This window comes from Canis lupus, chromosome 33, assembly GCF_048164855.1.
Source record: "Canis lupus baileyi chromosome 33, mCanLup2.hap1, whole genome shotgun sequence".
Lineage (NCBI taxonomy): Eukaryota > Metazoa > Chordata > Mammalia > Carnivora > Canidae > Canis > Canis lupus.
The window spans coordinates 30,340,392-30,362,362 of record NC_132870.1 but is presented as its reverse complement, the minus strand read 5'-3'; the positions used below and the strand labels follow the sequence as shown (position 1 = coordinate 30,362,362).

The following is a 21,971-nucleotide window of genomic DNA, read 5'->3' as shown; positions in this document are numbered from 1 at the left end:
CCATGATAAGGAAAGCATTGCAACAGATGTAGAGTTTGTAAGAATTGATCACTTACATCTTCACCAGCCTAGACCATGTTTCTATCATAGGCAGAGGTGAACCAAATTCGAGAACAGTGAAGGAAAAATTGACCCGAATTGATTGTTTTGTCTTGTCTTCAATTTTAAATTGAATTGCTGATTTGAAAAGAGAAGTTTACTCTGTGCTTAGAATCAGTTCGAAGTAATTCAGCCTGAGTATATCTGAAGCATGAGTGACTTCATCCCAACAGAAAATGTATTTTTTGGAGCTGTATCTCATTTCAACATACATTCTCTTGAGTTTTCCGATTTCTCTATTCTTAATCTTGATATTTATATTTCTCTTTTCCAAGATTTCTCAACCTTAGCACTACTGACATTTGGGGCTGGATAAGATAACCCTGTGCAGCATCCAGGGCCTCCACACACTAGATGCTAGTAGCCAACCCCTCTCCAGTCATGAAAACCAAAAATGTCTCCAGATGTTGCCAAATGTCTTCTGAGGGGCAAAATCATCACCCCATTGTGAACCACTGGTGTAGGTAAGAGAAGAAGTTCATATATTGAGCCCTGGGAACACTTCAAGTTTTAGAGATTGGATAGAGATAAAGAAAGAACCAGCAAAGGAGAATGAAAAAAGAGCCGATAGTGAAAATGGGGAAGAAATAAGGGAAAATAGGGCTCCAGAAACCAAGTGACAGATGGACAGACAGAAAAGAAGGAGTTAGCATCTGTCTCAAATGCTGCTGCTCTTAAGCCTCCTGAGATGAAGACTCATTCTTCATGGATTTAACAGTAAGAGTGATGAAGTATAGGACAGTGGAGTTGCTGCAAATAGGAAAATGTGCTGGATGTAGCCTGTAATGTATATTTTAAGATTAAAATGCAAGCGATAGTCACAAGCCAAATCGTCTTTGTTGTCACAAAAGAGTATAAGATGGCAATTTAGAACTTGTGACAGTGGGGATAAAGTGAATACATATTAGTTATTTCTAATAAATTGTGTGTGTTGCTAGAAATTCCAAGCTTTGGAGCCTAGTCCATTGTAAGATATATGATAAATCATAAGTTACTACCAAGAGTTCAAGTACTGATATTTGTGAGTTTATATGCATATGAGGGACAATTCTCATAACAGTGTGACTCTCAGCCCCTTGCATTCTAAAGTGCTGTCTTGACTTAGAGGGAAGAGCAAGGCTGGCTTTGGATCTAACAAGCTAAGAATAGAGAATAAAGGTTTGCCCTCTTCAGGGCTGTCCCCTATGAGTTGCAGCAGAAAAATGGCTTTAAGACCTTATTATTATTTCAAATTAATCCATGTGGGAAAATGAATAATAGTCCCCCAAAGACATCCATGTTTATTTGTGAATTTGTGAACGTGTTTCTCTTATATAGCAAAAGAAACTCTGCAAATGTGACTAGGTTAAGGAATTGGAGAAGATAAGATTGTCCAGGAATATCTGTGTGGGTCCAATCTAATCACATAAGTCCTTAAAATTGGAGAACCTTTCTTTCCACGGTGTGGGCCTCAATTATCTCTCCGACCCAATGTAATCACAGGAGTTCTTTGGAGGGAGGTAAAGATCAGAATCAGAGGAGGTGATATGATGACAAAAGCAGAGTTAAGGGAAGGCGTGGGACCCTGGAACAGAGAGAGGTAGGAGCAATGCATTTTGAATGTGGAGAAGGCCAAGGAATGCAGGCAGCTTCTGGATGCTGCCTAAGGCAAGGAAAGAGAGTGCCCCCTAGAACCTCCAGAAGGAAAGCAGCCTGGGTGCACCTTGAGTTTAGCGCCACAAGACTCATTTCAGACTTCTCTGATTCTGGAACTTTAAGATGATCAAATCATGGCGTTTGAAGCCATTACATTTGTGGGAATTTGTTACAGCAGCATTAGGAAAGCAACACAGTCCAACTCATCAGACAAATTGTCCTCATTACTAGAGTTCTCTCTAGTGTCTTCAGGCTTTATCTTATGTCACTGAACAAGTATTGTGAAAACCCTAATCAAAATCTTGCAGCATTATTACTTTCAAGAGCAAAAGAGAGTTCTTTCTTGGGTTATTGGGTGATATCTCATGGGTGAAAAAATGTCTGTCATTTCCACCGCCTTGCTAATAATATATTTCTTCTTGTCATTGCCAGTTTTTTACTCAGGCTTAATCTTTTATGTAAATTTGATTTTGGTGACAAAAAAGTATCCATGAGCTATACTACGAAATAGTCTTTATCACTTCTGGGCTATTTTCTCTCTAATCCAGAAATAGCGGTTGGGGCATGTTTTCTCATTGCTTCCCCACCCCTCTTGTTTCAAAATTTGTATCCCAGGGGAAAGTCAGTACAACAGTATATTTAATCACTCAATAGTTACCATGAAAACGTGGGGTTTTTTTTCCTTGATAGTAATTTCTAGCTTCTTTACAGTTGTCTGAAGCAATGAGTATAAACTAAGACTCTATAAACATGAGGTGGTAGTAGACTGCGGCAGAAATGGATCATCTTTCCATTCAAATGAGTAGTCCTTGAGTATAAAGCTCTCATAAATTTGGATATGTTTCTGCTTGTTATGAGCTGGTGTCTGTGCAGCTGTCATTTTGAGTTGAAGTCTGGGAAAATTGTGTGTCTGAATTGGACTTAATCTTGTAAACCTGAAATCCGGTTTCCGTTCCATTGTGAATAATCATAAATGCTTTTTACAGTGTTTTTTCACTTTTGCTTTTAGTCTCCAACTCTCAGATAATTCTATTTTCTACAGAACATTTCAGGGCTTCTTTAGGATGAAGACGAGTAGGAAGCAAATATCTGTATTTGACTCTAGTTTTTATTTTTATATATTTTTAATATTTTATGAAACTTCTAATTTTCTATTTCTATGGCTAGCAGGACATTAGAATAGATAACAAATTTCAGAAACAAGCAAGCAAACAAGCAAAAACCTGCAGCCTAACAAATTTCAAAAACAAGCAAGCAAACAAGCAAAAACCCATAATTGTACTTTGTGTAATTTCTGATCCAAGAAAACTTTATTTTCAGGAAAAAAAAATCACGAATGCTCATTTCTATTTCATAGTAGATTTTAAGACTTTAAGAGGTAAAATTTAGTTTGATAATGGGGAGTCATTCACTGCTCTTATTTCATAGGAGATATTTCAGAATTTTAGTATGCTTTCTGTATTCATCCTTATATTCATTCTTATATTCTTAACGGGTGAGCATTTCTTCATTGGAAATTCAGATGAAAGCTTTCTTTTTCTTAGAACAAAGGGCATTTCTTTAAAAGAATTAGCACAATGAAAGTGAAGTGCTGATGGAACCACTTTCTGAATTCTATTTCTGCATGCCGTCTCCTATTTAGAACTTACTGTTGTTTTTTTTTTTACATGGCCTCTAGATTGTAATGTTTTGCCATGACTAGTATCAGTAGCTGATATATTATGCAAGACAGTTACTTGGTTATTTGGCAATTCTAACTCAAAGAGACAAGCAGTACTAGGTAATCAAGTTGAGCCACACTGTCAAAACAAACTATAAATGAGTTTGTCGATACACAGCTCATTATTAGTTTGCTTTGAAATGGGAGGTTTGTCTACCAAGATTACCGGCAAAATTTTTATTCAGAGAGGGTCACAAGCTTTACTTTTTCTAAGTAGATAAGAAACTCTAACCTTTGTCAAAGAAAGAATCTAATTCTTTCTTTGTTTTAGTGTCCTCTTAAATCTTTAATTCTAACTTTGAACTTCAATCTTTCTGATCAGTTTTGTGAAACCATGTCTTTTTTTTTTTTTTTAAACCATGTCTTCTAAAACAAAATATATTCTCACATCTCCATAAAACATGATAATTTAGGATTAAAAGTGACATTTGCTCTGCAGGACAGTTTGTTTAGGACAGTGAACCGAATATCAGTGTTATTGAAACAGTGCCACAGTTGGCCTAGCAATTGGCTATTCTTTTCCCAGGACAGGAGAATATTCATTCTTTTTTTTTTAAGATTTTATTCATTTGAGAGAGGGAGAGAGCACAAGCAGGGGGGGAGGGTCAGAGGAAGAAGGAGAAGCAGTCTCTCCTGCTGAGTAGGACCATCTCAGGACTCTGGGATCATGACCTGAGCCTAAAGCAGACATTTAACCAACTGAGCCACCCAGTGCCCCAGAATATTCGTTCTTAAGTGAATAAAACTTCAAGGCGATCCCATTTGATAATTCCTGGGAAGAGTAGCAATTCATTAAAGAAGTTCCTTCCGTTCATGCTACTGCACTTTACAGCTACAGATGCTGGCCGTGTGGTTGTGGGGAACATGCCCTTGTGTTGACTTAAAGATGCAGTCAAACTTTATCCACATCTGCCCACTGGAAGACGAGTAATCAATGCCAAGTCTCCCCATGAACTTATCTCTTTTTATTCTGGCCCCCAACCCAGCTATAAGACTTTGAGTGCTCTCCATGGCCTGAACCAGCGCGTCTCCATCTATCTTTCCAGGGGCCATGAGCAGTAATACTTCCCCTTCTTCTCTCCCCCAGGCACATAATGGTATACACATCAGTGAAACTATTCTTCTGTATTTTAAAAAAAAGGAAAGAAAGGAAAATTAAGCCACAGATTCCAGTACTATACTTCAGCTATTCATCATAACACTTTACTGACCACACATCTCACTCCCTATCACAACTTTGAGGAGAAGATGCAGACCTAATTCTGCTACCAGAGCTCTAACAAGCTGGCTTTAATCCACATTTCCAAACTGACTCTCTCCCATGTCTCCCTACCTGCCGTGGAAACATCAGGTGTGATATGTGCTCAGCTTGGCTTATGCCTAAGGCACTGCTGTCTTTCCATTTCAAATTTTCACTTACATCTAGCCATCCATTCAAATCCTTAAACGGTCTACCTCAAAGTCCCCCCTCCACAGGACATTTTCTCATCACGTTAATATCTCCTGCACCAGAATTTTTATCAGACATTATTATCTATAGCATGTTTTTCCTGTCCTTCTAACTAGATTGATAGGAGGAGAATTTACTCTTATGTAAGGATTAGTTCATTATCATTTTTTCATTCAGGGGCATGCTAAATACCCTGCAAATGAAAATGATGAACGTTCATTTAAATTGTGAACGGATGGATGGATGTCAGCATTTTTTATCGGCAACTGATAAAAGAAAGGTAATTAATCAGTATCTTGCTGATTCAGGTGTTAGAGAGGTGACATTTTTAATGGAGCTGTATATGTATGTGATTTTAACATTTTGAAAGTAGGAAGATCATATTTCCCGTTGTAAAAAAAAAAGCCAACAAGAAAATAGAATTCATCAACATTTATGAAAAGGTGACAGAAGGCAAAAATGGTATGTTGACATATATGTACAAGCAACTTTGTGTAACAGTTCTGTTTTAGAAGGAGTGTACTTCCCTAGAAAGAGATACGTAGCCACGACATTCAGTCCATTGTACTAATGCAACTCCACTTTGAGCATGGCCCTGCTTCAACAATAGAAAAAAATGAATTACAGAAAAATGGTTTTCTCAGCTTTTTTTTTTTAAATAAATAAGGAGTACCTGTGATATTTCAACTCACATCTGAGAGGAAGGCGAAACAGGAAAAGAGGGTATTTGCAACTTAAACTCAGAAATCACACATTATTTGGCTTCCTGGGTCACACATAAATGGTTAGAATAACACCCTTCCCTTTAGTCACAGCTTTGTCTTGCAATTATAAAGTCACTATTCATTTGCATTTATTATGGACATATTTCCATTATTTTTTAAAGATTTTATTTATTTATTCATGAGAGAGACGGAGAGAGAGGCAGAGACATAGGCAGAGAGAAAAGCAGGCTCCTTGTGGGACCTGGGGATCGGGCCCTGAGCCAAAGGCAGACGCTCAACCACTGAGCCACCCAGGTGCCCCTGAACTAAACAAGTCTTAAAAGAGACATGGCCTCACCAATTAGCATTTTTTCTCAGTTTCAGTCTCTTCGTCTAGAAAACTTTCTGTGCTTGGTAACTATCAGTCAAAGCCCATGAGGTGTTCCCGTGTGCTTTCCTTTTCTTCCTCAAAGCTTTGTTTGTATTTTCGCTCTGCCTTGTACCTTACACATGCCTGGTAGCCACAAGAACCAGGCCCAGAGGCGTTCAGGCCATCTTCCCAAGGTGTTCATTAGCAATTAACCTCTGTTGAAATGCCACCCACAAGAAAGAAAGTCTCACCATTCTCAAATGAACTTGTTTGACTCTTAGAAGAGCGCAAGTCAGCCAACAGAGATCTTGATGTGAGTGTTAGAGAGTCAGGTCCTGGTTTCAGTGGAAGCTCAGGGGTTGACCAAAAAAACCACACACACACACACACACACACACACACACAAACAACCCACAAAAAACACATTTGAATGTATATGCATATAGTCATTCTTTGATAGGTGTTATTAGATAGAACAATAAGTACAAATAATTAACAGCTACTCTGTGAGACTAGAAAAAACACCTCCTAGGAATGTTTTCGACCTGGGTAGAATGATAGAAAAATGCACCTTTCTAAAGATAAATAAGAAAGCCATTATTTATTTTTACTAGTTATGGGCTAATGTCCATTCACATGGATGACAGAAATGGAAGGGGGCAAAGAGTAAATACAAACCCAACAAGCTCAAAGCACATCAGTATTTCATTTGGGTGATCTTTACTTAGTTGGCTACTTTGTAATTATAGCTACAGAAGCAGTGTCCTGAAAAGTATTAGGCACCTATAGTGAAGGGTTGGGCTCTATGATATACATTTAAGATTCATTAAACAGGAGGAGTCCCTCTGGAAATTGCTAGTTATCTAGTAATAAAACAATGTAGTGTTACCATTATACCCAGCTATGGAGCCCTGCCAGAATATGAAGAATTATTAGATTAACATTGAAGCATTAGAGAACTCCTCTCTCCCCATTAAATAGTAAGTGGGCTAGCAGGAAGTCATTACTCATCTTGACTATAATTGAACATTTACCAAAAAGATGGCAGAACCAAAAGGTAATTTGAATCCATTTAAATTGTGCAGTTGGCTAAAGAAAATCTTACCTTATTCTAAGCTAAATGGAAAAATCATGATACATTCAACTATAAATGATACATTTTGATTTCTCTGTTGGAAGAGGTAAGAGTTAATGCTTTCTTAGATGACTCCCTCTTACAGAAGAAGTTAAAGCTTCATTCTGAGTTAACTTAAACCATAACATACTTGAATTTCACCACAGTAGATTTATAAGGTATACAATAAGCACTTTTTATCACAGCATGTGACTCCGCTCTAACCTTGACAATTAATATTTACCTATCTGCTTGAGCAAAATTTTGGTAGTTTTGGCCCATATACAGGATGTGGCTATGTGATTATAAGAAACTAATGTCATCCAGCACCTCCCCCCAGCCCCCGTTCCCTCTTCTGTAGAACAAGGAAATTGGGCTCCATCTCAAAGTTTCTTGGAATTCTCAAATTCTCTGCATCTATATTGATTGACTTGGTTGCCCTAGCTGTGGAATTGAAGGTTGGTAAAGATATCTTTAGAAAACACATAGAAGAGAGAATGGTCTGTGCCAGGATGTTAATAGTGCATTAGGACTAATTTTCATTCCATAGCTGAAGAAATGTAGAAGAAAAAAATCCCAAGGGAAGATTTTTGTATTTTTCTTGGTTCTTCAAGGAACAATATTTTTCACTTAATGGCTAGAATGATAGGATCGTATAAAGACATCTATTTAAGTTGGTTCATAATTGTAAGTAATACAATTAATCTATAACCATAACCAAAATCTGAATTAGATTGAGCAAGAGCAAAAATGATAGATAATTTAAGGAAAAGCTTTCGGGAGTCATATATAATTCCTTTGTATTCTCTATGAGCTAAACAGGGTTTGGATCAAAGTGTTCCAAGCCCCAAAAATATGATAGTTGAAATGTGAAGGCACAGAGATTCCTCTTGGTCTATTCACAGTTAAACAATGTGCCACACAACAATGATCATGCAATTTAGTAGGAGGGCTTGCAGAATTCTTACATGACTATAAAATAACACATCAGGTACGCTCTTTCCCTCCTGGAAGTTTACCACAGGAGAACAGGGAGATCTGAGGCTTAACCTCTAAGCCTGTTTGCTTATCCATAAAATGAAGATAATGCTCTACCTACATTAGAGGTGATTAGGAGGATCAAAGGAGAAAGCTCTTTAGCACTATGTGTGTCCACCCACAGGACTCACTCCCTAAATCATACTATGAATATTGTCACTCATTATTACCTTTATCATTTAGAGAAGAAGAAGAAGAAAATTATTTTAAAAGATTTAGAAAAGAATAATAAAAAAATATATACTATTTCATATTACTGTTGCTTATATTAACTTGATAGAATTTGTTATCTAATGAGTCCTTGCATATATATATATACATATATATGCATATATATAAAAATGTGTGTGTGTGTAAATGCAGATAATGATTAGGACTCAATTTAGTGACATACACTTGCAAAATTCCTATAACACACACGAGTATACTTATATATACTCATTCACATTCATATTTACATTTATTATATGTGCACATTTGTAGCCAAAAGTACTTTCCTCTTGAAATGTTTAATAAAGTTTCCATAAAATTGTCTCATGTTTCCACCTCTCTTTGAAGTATAGAAATTACCTGTTTATGTAGGATGAAAATGGATCGTGTTTTTTTGCAAATATTTCATTTTTTTAGTAATTCATATGTTACTGGGAAAGTACAACCATTAATTCACTCAGCTAATGTTTGCTGAGTGCACAGGTGCATAATTATTTTTTTCCTATCAGAAAATTTGATAGGAAAAGACCATGATCATCCAACAAATATTTATCAAGTGGTTCCAATGGGCCAGGTCTTGGGTGTTTCCAAGAGAATCTGCAAACCTCAGTTGGAAGTGGCTTATTCCACCTTTGTGGGTTGATTACTGGAATTACTGCTTTATTGGGTAGTGTTCACCATGTTTGTCACATGCATTCATTGAAGTAGGTGTGTTGCTTGTGTAAATAATGAAAATCCCTCTTTAGTCAGCAATATATACTAGCGGTATATCAGCAATTAGGAAGAAGCATTTTGCAAAAAATGCTCTTAAGGTTAATTCATTTTGCTTTTTGCATTATGCTTGTAACTTTTCAACGATTTCCCTTTTAATCTAATTGAGGGGTGAATATCTATTTTAAGAGAAATACTCCTTTTTTAGTAAGTTCATTCAGGTGTTTAAATTATTTACAGGGCCTCTGTTACTTTCTATTGAATCATAGTTCTATAGAATCTTGTTTTTGTTCTTATTGGTATTATCAATTCCACTGTTTACTTGGTACTGTAATAAACCAGGAAGACCTAAAGATTCTAAGAGTCCTACCTAAGCCTGACGAAAAGAGAGAGAGAATAATGAGCCCCTGTGTTCCTTTATCCTTTTGTTAATCTGGTTCATTTCTCTACACTGAATATTGTTTTGGTTTTGTTTCTTTCCTGGGATATTTTAAAGCAAGCCCAAGACATGTAATTTCACCCATAAATATTAAATAAGCACTTTTAAAATTATTACTAAACACTGTCTGATTTTTTTTAAAAAAGTCTTTTTCCCATTGGTTTGCTTAAATAAAGACCCCCCCCCAAAGTATACTTATTGTCTTTGTAGTCTTTCAAATCACTTCTTAATCTAGAAGAGTCTCACTGGATTCCACACTCCTAACTTAATTGAAGAAATAAGTTCAGTTGTCCCATGGAAGTTCCCACAGTCTATATTTCCTGTGAATAAGTAGTAAAATCAGATTTTGATTAGATTCAAATTCAAGCTTTAAGGCAAGTCTGCTTTAGGTAGTTCTGTGTTCTTCTTATTGCATTGAATGATGTCTACCAGGAATCCCTAAGTCATGTAGCTTGATTTTAGTGCTTTAGTTCCCCCAGTGAAAATTTTTCTTTTTGTTATATTAATGTTACATTGTAGAAATTTTTAAAGTCAAAGAGTCCCAAAAGAGCATGGCTCTATTCCAACATGTGTTGGTTAATCTAGAATGACCTAATTTGCCGAGGAAGGTTTCCATGGAATGCCATGTCACCAAAAGGATTAAATAAATATTCTCTCTTCAGCAAAGGGGCACATTCCCAAGAATATGCCTTTAGCGCTTACAAAGAGGTACTGCTATAAAATATTATGAATAATTAGTAAATAAAAATTTCTGATGAATAAAAATAAATTGCCTGAAAGATTTTTATTTCCTAAGATACTGGCTTTTTTTGTTGCAGGAAGAAATCTTTCCTGTTTTCCGCACTGTATGCTGCCTTTATCTTTGGTGGTCGGCACCTGATGAACAAACGGGCCAAGTTTGAACTGAGGAAGCCATTAGTGCTCTGGTCTCTGACCCTTGCAGTCTTCAGGTAGGTTTCTCTTCATTTTCCCAATGCAATCCATCCATTTCATCAGACTTGGCTGAAAGAAGCAATGCTTGACTATTTTATCTTATACCGTCTATTTTTGACTGTTCAATACCCTGAGGATAACATAAAGCCATGCCCAGAGAGTAGGCCTTCTTTGCAAACAACTTGTCATAGTATACTCAGTCTGTTATTTTCAGGCTATTTTTATTGTCTTGTCCAAACTGCTCACCCAGTGATCTAGTTTATCTCTCAGGCCTAGAAGCAATGTGTCAATTCCATCATTTTTGTTGCTTAAATATAGCTGAAGGGTTAAATGCAAAACCACATGGGTAAACTATTGATCCTATGACAGAGTAGGATTTAAATGTGCTGGGGATGCTGTTACTGACTAATGTGTAATCAAAACATGGCACTTAGACACATGACTAGATACTGGACACCTGTCTATGTCAGTATTACTAGACCAGAGAATGCTTTTAGCGGTGCATCCCCCAAAGCACCATTCACCCCCATTGCCTGAACTGACTTGCTGGCTTATGTGTATGCAACCAGTTCTTCCTTTGTATTGGCTAGAACTCATCATACAGGCTGTCAGACAAGAGCTATCTCCTCGGGGGCATCTGCCAGCCAACATTCAGACACATTCCTGGAAGCTTAAAGGAACATTTCTAGCTTTGTAATATTTAGTGATCTAGTCCATCACAGGACAAATTAGCACCCAGCTGGTATCCATACAAGCGCCAGAAAAATGTTTTGCTTGTCAAAACCCACAAGTTTATAACTCCACTTGAAGGAAGAGGAAGTGGAGGAAGAAGATGTAGATATACTACAAATAAGTAACTATTTTAATATTTATGAATATGCACTCGTATTTTTTTATACTACATATTAACTGTCCCACCACTAAGCAGAAATAGATGGTATCATTAAAAGCCTCATTAGTCACTCAAAGTTTATTAAAAATGATCAGGCAGGAAGAGGATTTTCATTAACTCCGATGATCTGTGCATTTCCATTATGTCAGATCCCTGCATCCACTCATTTGCTTGCTACCACTGGCTATACTCTAATTTGGTACATTTTGTAAGTTCTACTTTTGAAGTGCTCATGATTTGGATCTGTCACTAAAAAAATTCTTCCGTTTTAATCAGTATCAGGACATGATTCTCTATAATACAAAGGAGCATTTTCATTTTTGTTCACATCTAAGGTTCACAAAGCATGCCTCTACTAAAGTATTTTGCAATTTGAGGAAAAAGTTATCTTTTTTAAAGACTTTATTTATTTATTTTAGAGAGAGAGAGAGAGACCATGTATCATGGCGGGGGGCGGGGGGCAAAAGGAGGGAGGAGCAGATGGAGAGGGACAAGCAGACTCCCTGCTGAGGGTGAAAACCTGACACAGGGCTTGGTCCCACAACCCTGAGACCATGACCTGAGCCAAAATCAAGAGTCTGGCGCTAACCTACTGGGCCACCCAGGTGTCCCAAGGAAAAAGTTAATTTTTATCCTAATGATGCCTTTCAGTATTTTAGAGTTTTCAACAAAAGCCTTTATCTTTCGTTTTTTAAAAACTTGCATACATATGAGCAAAGAAGAGTTCAAGGAGCCCCCCCTCCCATGCACCAGTTACACTGCTTAAACTATTATCACCAAATGGATCAATCTTCTTTCATCTACCAACTTTCCTCTTTCCCCAAAATTATTTGGAAATAATACAAACTGAACTACTTTTGAATGAAATGATACCACTTCTAAAAGTTAACTTCTCATTTTTAAAAACCGACCAGAGTATTATGATCTCACTTAAATTAGTAAAAATCCTTTATCCTTCAGTGTTCAGATTTTCCCACTTGTCTCATAAAAAAATGTTTTTCAATTTATTTTTAAGAATATGGATCAAAATAAGATCCATGCATTTTCATTAGTTGGTTTCTTTTAACTTAGAGGTTTCTACTTGCCTTTCTCCTCAGCCCTCTGCCAACCCCCAGCTCCCCATCCATCCATTTGCCCCTTATAGTTTCTTCAGAACTGCTGATTATGCTGATTGCATTCTTCTGTCCCCTGTATTTGTTATTAGTTGGTAGTTTGATCTAGACATTTGACTATATTTAGTTTTAACATTTGACAAGACTTTATACAAGAGGAAATTACCTTTATCATCTATTCAGCTATCCTAAAGTATATATAGTTATTATAGCAAAGGCAGGATAAGTGTTTGATTTTTGCCATATTTAGCAGTTTCAAAAAAGAAGACAATTTGGTTACCTGGCATATAAACAATAATGTTTTTTGGGTTTTTTTTTTAAGTATCATTATGAACTCATGCATTCATACTTCATGTGTCATTGATTTTTGGATGAATTTGATTTGGATACATTTTCATTCATTGCTATTATTCTTTTTGATGATAAATTATCCATATTTGACCAATGTGAATCTCTTCACGTGGGCTCCTGACACCCTTCACATGCATTGACTAGTGCTCATAGCTTGATTGGGGTTGTGGTGGGGGATGACAAGATGTTTCAGGCCAGGCATATTGCATATTCCTTATCCAGAACTACAATGACCCATTTCTCCAAGGAGCCCTAGCTCCTTGTATTTACAAACCACTGAGTTTTGGGGTGGTTGTTGGAGACTAAGGTAGTTTTTATTTCTAGACCTTTCAGAAACCAGAAATAGAATTTTTTTTCAAAAGTTGCATCTAGAGTTGGCAGTGATACTTCTAATTCATGTTTGCTAGTAGAGAGTGTTTTACTTAAGTTCTTATATCTCCTTCCTCTCATGCCAAAATCCAAGTTCCCAAAAGAATATGGTTTTGAATGGCTTTTACCTTACTACAATTCACAGATTTTCAAGTCCATCTGTCAATAGCTCCTAATAGAGAAGTTCAGAAATTCCTTGCTCGGGAGATATTCTTGTATCAGATGGCCTGCATCTATTCCACTTACCCCTCTTGCCCACTACAGGATAAGATATTCTCTATTTGGAAAAAGAAGGAAAGAGAAAGAGAACCAAAACTTTGGGTTTGAGGAATTAAAAATGCGGGGAGGGGAGGAACAGTAAGATTTTTTTTTTTTTTGGTAAAATCATTGAAAATGTGATTTTGTGTGTGTGTGTGTGCGTGTGTGTTGCTGTTTAGAAATAATTTCTGTTCCCCAACTTCTCAAGCTTGCCCATTAGCTTTTTATTTTTTTTTTATTTTTTATTTTTTAATTTTTATTTATTTATGATAGTCACACAGAGAGAGAGAGAGAGAGAGGCAGAGACACAGGCAGAGGGAGAAGCAGGCTCCATGCACCGGGAGCCCGATGTGGGATTCGATCCTGGGTCTCCAGGATCGCGCCCTGGGCCAAAGGCAGGCGCCAAACCGCTGCGCCACCCAGGGATCCCGCCCATTAGCTTTTTATAGTAGCCAGAGGCTCAACTATGACTAATTTGCAGGTGCCACACACTGTTTACTCAGGAAGACAATTGAGATTGATATTAATGTGGATACGCCGAGTACTTAAGCAAAAATAAAAATCCCGTCTTCATACCAATTTACTTCAGAAAGTGGTACACAGTTTTATCTAGTTTGGCAAGAACTACCTGTAGAATATTTTTCTTCCTCTTTACTTTTGGATATATGATAGTAGCCTTCATACAAGCCATAGGCTATTTAATTTATTCACTGTTATAAATTTTGATGGAGAAAGTAGAATGTGATTGCAACTGAGTTTTTTCACCTGGCCTGCAATATATTCGTTTTATTTAAGTATAATTTCTCTGAGATTTTTTTGGGAGTTTCTCCCATCTCCCACACCCTGCCCCACCCTTTTCAGATTCAAACTATCATTGTTTGGTGTCAGTTCTTGGGAATATGACTGGGATGATGACATAGTGCCCAACTTGAGGACAAGCATTTCCGTATTTGATGAGCTAATTCTGTGTGGCATTTGGCACTAGATATTTGAACATTTCCTTAGAATAAATACTGAGAAAAATTCTGGTACTTTGAATTAGTAAATCCTTTAGATGAGATTGTTTCTCGGCAAAAATCATCAAACGCCTCGAGGTACCTCTGATCCGTTCTTCTCCGACGCTGCTGAGTCATTAGATTATGTTGCTGTGGTATCTCAGCTGGGTTACTACAGTTGATTTGTAAAGCACTTTCTGTGTATTTATTTAATAACTCCAAGTCTTTCTCAATTGGGTGGAGATGTGTGTGCTTCTGATTCAAGCAGCCTTTACCCAGTATCTGACTGGCAGTGTTTTCCTCTCTTTGGTAGCATCAGGCATTTCAAGGAGCCTTCTAGGTCTCTGATCCAAAACAGGTCAAAGCAGGTTGTCTAGTCAGCGTACATCAGAATAAGATGTGCTGCATATTTATAGATGGCCAGTATCACACTTGCTTCATATTTGCTTACTCATGTTTCCTGGTGATTCACTCTGGCCTCAGTTGTGTGATGCTTTATTTACACAAAGCCAAATGTTCTATGCTTTGCAGTTTGACTTCTCACTTTGTTATTAACTGGCAGTTTTTCCCATTGAAATTCATTTTATTTTCTGGCCATATTTTTATTTTGTCATTAAATTTCAATATCGGCTTAAGTATAAAATATATTCAAGCTTAATTAAAAAGAAACATTTTTTTCCTTCTTCAGTGAGATTTCCAAGAACAAAGTGTTTAAATATAGCAGAGGGGACATTCCAAAAAGTATGTTTAACAGTGCAGAGCAGCAGATGAATGGTATTTAATCAAATCTACTTGTGATTCTTTTATATACACATCAGTGTCTAATCTCTAGAGAATTATTAGCAACTGTCTTACTGTCTGTCAACAGATATGTAATAAAACCAACTGAAACTATTCAGATGAGAAAATATGGCATTTAAAAACTTGTTGGATGGGCAGCCCAGGTGGCTCAGCGGTTTAGCGCCGCCTTCAGCCCAGAGTATGATCCTGGAGACCTGGATCAAGTCCCATGTCGGGCTCTCTGCATGGAGCCTGCTTCTCCCTCTGCCTGTGTCTCTGCCTGTGTCTCTGCCTTTCTCTCTCTCTCTCTCTCTGGTCTCTCATATATAAATAAATAAAATCTTTAAATAAATAAAATAAAATAACTTGTTGGAGGGGACATATATCACTGACCTGTAAAATGATGGAACATTGAATGACAGGTTTCAGAATAACTTAATCAACTTATCTTCAAGCACTTCTTGTCTAGTATTTTGTTCCATGGTTGCCAAAAGTGGTCCCTCTTGATCTACAAAGAACATTGTAGAGAATGATTCTAGTGATAATGGTATAAAATAACTGAATACATCAGCTATAAATGTGGTAGGAGAAAAGCTCCAGTTGCACTGATAACAGGCTGTAAATTTCACATTTTAAAATGTGGCACCAAGGGGAGCAAAGGTAACAAAGGAAAAGATACCTCTAGAAAGTATATGCTGAGTAGTAAAAAAAAAAAAAAAGCAAGCTGCCGAATAATCACAGGAATGTGATGTCATGTATGAAGTTTCATAACCCATAAATTAACCCTATTTTTATTTATTAGCATATATGCAGTGATAGCAAAAAAATAACATTTGAAAAGTTCAGCCCAGTGATTATCTCTGTTTCTGGGGAGGCAGAGGGAATGATGGTATCAGAAGGATCCAAAGGAGTCTTGAACTTTTTTGTAAGATTTTTATGTCACTAGGAATAGGTCAAACAAGAAAAAGATAATTGCATTTGACACAAAGTATGGATGGCAGGTTGGTTTTTTCTTTTTAAGTTGAAAGCAAATAATGAGAAAAATCTACTTTTCGGGGTGTCTGAGTGGCTCAGTTGGTTAAGCATCTGCCTTCAACTCAGATCATAATCTCTGGGTCCTGAGATTGTGTGAGCCTCTCATTGGGCTCCCTGCTCAGCAGGGAATCTGCTTCTCCCTCTCCTTCTGTCCCTCCCCCTCCTCATGCTCACTCTGTCCCTCTCAAATAAATAAATAAGGTCTTTTTAAAAAGATCTACATTTCAAAAGAAAAGCTAGCAGTTGTAAGATTCTGGTGAAATGCCAGTGTACATTAAATAAAACAAGCTTATATCAAAACACAAAAATTTTGTCCTATTGATCCTCACACTTCCCCTCCCTGCCTAATGGCAAGTTTATAATTAGAATTAAGAATATTTTGTATTTTCTCTTTTCTAATCACAATCCTGAGTTAAGAATGTATGTATGGCTGAGAGTAATTTTAGGATCTTTCTCTTCTGTCCACTTGTTTGACTCTTGAAGACTATCTAGTATTTCTATATTGTATACAGATATATGGTCTGATTGATAGCTTATAGACAGATGGAAGTCAGATGTTGCTCATTTAAACATTTGTTCATCATCTCATTTTGTTAACATGTTTTGTTTTTACATAAAGTCTATTTGAAAGTGTAAAATAATATATATATATATATCAATACTTTGTGCCTTTCTTCCTCTCTAGATTTTGTGCCATTATATCAAAGAACCATAGAAATCATTGAACACTTTGCTTCTGATGCCATATTCATAAATCACAGGTTCTGTCTTATTTTTTTTCACTGTAACTAACAGATGTATAGAAAAATCTTCCTTTCTGAAGGCAGGGTGTCTACAAGTTTTCTTTGCAGAATCAAATAGATTTTTCTCAAAAATAAATTGTTTATTGAGATATAAAACCACAGAGACTAGAAATAACACAATAGCCAGATGACATGGTTATTTAAAAGGTCAGATCAAAGAATGACAGCAAAACACATTTTATTTCCCTTTACATCAGGAAAAATGTGAAGTATCTACACTGAATAAAAAAAATAAATTATTAATATAAGAAGCCTAATAAACAGTAAAGACAAAAAAGTCCACTGCCATAGGAAAACTAATCCCTGCATTTACACAGTACTTTCAGAATTGGCTTCCTTCCCTGGTGAAGGGGACTGTGTTGACATTTTCATAAATGAAGATGACAGTATGTAGTGTGAAAGATAATGGCTTTCTTTAGTATTTTGGGTTGTGTTTGAGTCCCTTGCTATTTGCCAGAATACTCTCCACAGTTCTACTCAGTTCGAATACCAATTTTGTTCTTCTGTTAAACTATTTTTGCAGCAAAGGAACTACCATACAAATCACCACTACAGGATAAAGAGAATTCTTTCCCTGTCTGCTCTTCCCCAGTGTGTGTGTGCATAAGGCACATGCACACACCTTTTAGGCACTCTCCCAGCTTCTTGGGAATGAATGCCATCCTTCGGTTTTCAGATACAACCCAACCCAACCCTAGCGTCAGCTAGGACCTTACATGAGTTTCCAGTGCTCAAATACAGTGAGTCTCCACTCCACACTTTATTAGTTTACCAGAATCATCAGTAAGAATTACAGGACATAAGCTACTTCATTAGCATTGTGTTTATTTTTCAGGTATCTAAAACTGGGTCCTATTCCAGAATAGACTGTAGCCTCAAATTACAATGAAGTGACATTAATTGAATAACTTGACTCCTTTTGAGAAAACAAGCAATAATAAAGATAAGGAATGGGCAACTCTCCATTCTTTAAAAGTAAGATAGAGTTTATAAACTGGAATCTGTTCACCCTCACTTACTGGGGACAGTCCTGTTCTATGCCCATTGTCCCAGTATAATTATTAATAGCTCCCCTCTTGCTCTCAAAATGTCCCAATTTGAATGGGAAATGAAGCAGCCCTTCTATTTATACCCACTGAGCAATTGTGTTGGCTCAATGAAACAGGAAAAGGAAAAATACCAATAATCATTTGCCAACTTAGCCCTAACAAGTTTATTTTTAGCATTGCCTCTCACCTGAAATTTGTTCTTCTGTCTGTAACACTTCCAAATGTTTGACATATCACCACTCAAATTTAAAATATTTAAGCCAGATCCCTTTTTGTTAACCTCATAGAATATCTCAAAATTTGTTGCCCTTTTCTTAGAGAACATCTTTAAGTCCTTCAGAATATACAAATGACTCTTTTAACCAGTCACTACGTTGTAGAATTCTTCTCAAATATCTGGGGTAGCTGTCTGGGGTAGCTCTCTATTTCCATGCTGGCCACTCCAGTCACCACCTTTGCTGCTTCACTTCTTAAGTATTTGCGAACACTAATTGCTATCTCCCAAATGTTTTCTCTATCCAAGGGACTCTACCTACCATACCATTTTCCTCTCTAAACTTTAATTGAAACTCTTTTGCATATAAGTCAGAACTTCAATCTGCCCATAAAAAAATAATGATCTTCTCCTGATCCACCTTTCACCCCTGCACTGTACACATTTTCCATTCAAGCCAACATGTGTTTGATTATTGCCTGTAAAACAAACCCACTTTGCTCATCCTAAATTCATGTCTTTGAACACCCCACACCTCCTTCTCTTTCTCCATTCTTCCTTCATTTTCTTTCTTTAAATATTAGCCATCCCTTTGGGGTACCTGGGTGGCTCAGTCAGTTAAGCATCTGCCTTCTGCTCAGTTCCTGATCTCAGGGTCCTGGGATTGAGCCCCCTCAGGCTCCTGGCTCAGTGGGGAGTCTGCTTGTCTCTCTCCTTCTGCCCCTCCCCTCACTTGTGCTCACACGCATGCTCTCTCTCTCAATAAATCTTTTAAAAAATAAAAATAAGCAAATAAGCATTAGCATCACCTTGACAACTTAGAATGCCACCTCCATAAAGCATTAGCACATATCACTTCAAGACATATCTCAGCTTCTACCAAACTTGCTGCCATGCATCATTTAACCAGACCATATGCTGCCTTCCAGTGTGCCTCCTGGGAGACCATTTGAGTTCCTTAAGGCCACACTGTGTCCCACCATTCCTGGAACACTTTGGCATACAGAGTTTCCAAATTGATAGATTTTTAGAAATCTCACATTTTGCCATTGCTCTAGTCACAAGCGATCAGCATTTTCAGTCATTTTACTTACTCACCCTTGATATTTCTTGTGGTCAGCTGCATTGGACCTACCTCAGTCCAGTCTTCACTTGGTATGATAAGGCTCCATCTGTGAAATGACAGCACGCTTTAAGAAATCTGGAAAAGACCAGAAACAGTAAGTGTTGACAAGGCTGCAGAAAAAAGGCGACCCTTGTTGCACTACTGATGGGAATGTAAATTGGTAGAACCACTATGGAAAACAGAATGGAGGGTTATTAAAACATTAAAAATAGAACTACCATATGATCTAAAAATTCCATCTTTGGGTATTTATCTGGAGGAAAAAGCACTAATTTAAAAAAATACAGGCAGCTCTCTGCTCATTGCAGCATTACTTAGAATAGCCAATACACAGAAGCAACTTAGGTGCCCCTCGGTGGATTAATGGGTAAAGAAAATGTGAGAGATATATAGAGTGGAATATTATTTGTCTCTGAAAAGGAATGAAATCTTTCCATTTGTAACAACATGAATGGACCTTGAGAGCATTGTTATGTGAAAATGAACCAAAGACAAATACTGTATAATCTCACACATATGTGAAATCTTAAACAAAAAAACTGCAAATTCATAGACCGAGAATATATTGGTGGTTGCTGTTGGCAGGAGATAGGAGGTGGGCAAGAGGGTCGAAAGGTACAAACTGCCAATTATAAAATAAGTATGTCATATGGATGTAATGTACAGCGTGGTGACTATATTTAATAATACTACATTGCATATTTGACAGTTGCCAAGAGAATAGATCTTAAAAGCTCTCAGCACAAGAACAAAAATTATAACTGTGTTGATGGATGTTAACTAGACTTACTGTGGCAATCGTTTTGCAATATGTATAAATATTGAATTATTCGGTTGTACACCTAAAACTAATATAATGCTATATGTCAGTTATATCTCAATATAAAAAAAAGAGAAATCTGAGATTGATGTTACATAATTGAAGGGGACTTCCAAAGGCCTGCAAAGCTCTACACAGTCTGGTCTTTGTTACTTTCTGACCTCCCCTTCCCTCCTTCTCCTCCCCCTGCTCCTCCTGCCCCACTGCTTGCTGTTCCTTAACCATACTAGTTAGGCTGCTCCTTCAGGGTTCTCACAATTTCCCTCCTCTGCCCAGAACATTCCTTATCCAGATATTCCAACGGTTTATCCCTAATCCCCTTCAAGTCTTTGCTCAAATTTTACCTTCTTGGTGAGACCTTCTTCAGCCTCCCTAAAATCACAACAGTCCTTCACCACACACTCCTTACCATCCTTGTCTGATTTATTTTTCTCCTTGGCATTTAGTACCTTCTAGTGTACTCTGTTTTTGCTAATCTTGTTCATTCTCCTCCTACTGAACTATGAATTCTATGGGGGCAGGAATTTTTGTCTGATATTATGCTGCATCTTTAAGGTCCATATAGGTACTACATATATATAAATACATATAAACTTATTTTATATATATATATATTTTTTTTTTTAATTAAAAAGGGAAATGAACATAGGGGACTTGTACATGGTTGTTAGTAACTCTCCTTTTCTATTTTGGAAAGTCTTCTTTCCAAAGGTGGAAACAGGAAACATTGTCTGCTTTTCCCTTGAATCCAGGAACTACCTATTAGTATTTCCAAGAAGATAATAACTAATTAAGTAAATGTATGATATTTTGATTTTTTTTTTAAAATAAAAATGTGCAATGCGAGAGAGAATTCCAAGTTGCTGTGAAAAAGACTTACTGAAAAGGAGCCAGGGAAACAGGTCCTTCTGCTTTGCAGGTGGCACCTTGGGCTCTGGCCAAGGTGCAGGCTGGCTGGCCTCTCTTGCGTTAGGCTGGGCAGTGACCTGCAGGTCACCCTGTGGCTCCAGACTTGCCTGATTTATCTGTTTCCCTCCAAATTAAAGGAAAAACAATTCACTCATTGTGTAGTGATCACATCCAGATAGGACATAAGTTTATGATTTATGACAGTTTGTTATAAATATAAAAAGTTTAGGAGTGCCTGAGTGTCAGTTGGTCAAACGTCTGACTCTTGGTTTTGGCTTAGGTCAAGCTCTCATAGTCATAAGATCGAGCCCCCTGTTGGGGTCCGAGCTCAACTCAGAGTCTGTTTGAGATTCCTTTTTTTTTCTAAGATTTTATTGTTTTATTTATGAGAGACACAGGAGAGAGAGGCAGAGGGAGAAGCAGGTTTCCTGCAGGGAGCCTGATGTGGGACTCAATCCTGGGACTCGATCCTGGGACTCCAGGATCAAGCCCCAAGCCAAAGGCAGACGCTCAACTACCCTGAGCCACCCTGTTTGAGATTCTTTATACCATATCTCTCTACCCCTCTGCCCCTCCCCTTACTCTTGCTCTCTCTCAAATAAATAAATAAAAATCTTTAAAAAGAAAGTTTATAGAAAACTCAGACCATCACCAATGGAATACATGGAAACAGCAGCAGGTTAATGTAAGCACAGGCAAAGAATGGCCTCTCCTTCTGCCAGAAAGACACTCCACTCGACAACATTTGCCTACTTATAATTGGAAACACTATTCAGTAGTTTTTTTATTAAATAAGTTCTTTTTCTAGTTATAAAAGTGAAAAGTCTCTCTGTAT

At 37.2% G+C, this 21,971-nt stretch overlaps 1 protein-coding gene across 3 annotated transcripts in view; it reads left to right on the top strand.

Moving 5' to 3' along the window:
- Positions 1 to 21,971, top strand: part of ELOVL6 (ELOVL fatty acid elongase 6) — a 137,649-nt gene that overhangs the window by 77,784 nt on the left and 37,894 nt on the right. For all 3 annotated transcript variants that reach the window (XM_072810311.1, XM_072810312.1, XM_072810310.1), the window contains exon 3: positions 10,309 to 10,440. In XM_072810311.1, coding sequence (XP_072666412.1) covers positions 10,309 to 10,440 — 132 coding nt within the window. The remainder of the gene's footprint in view (positions 1 to 10,308; positions 10,441 to 21,971) is intronic.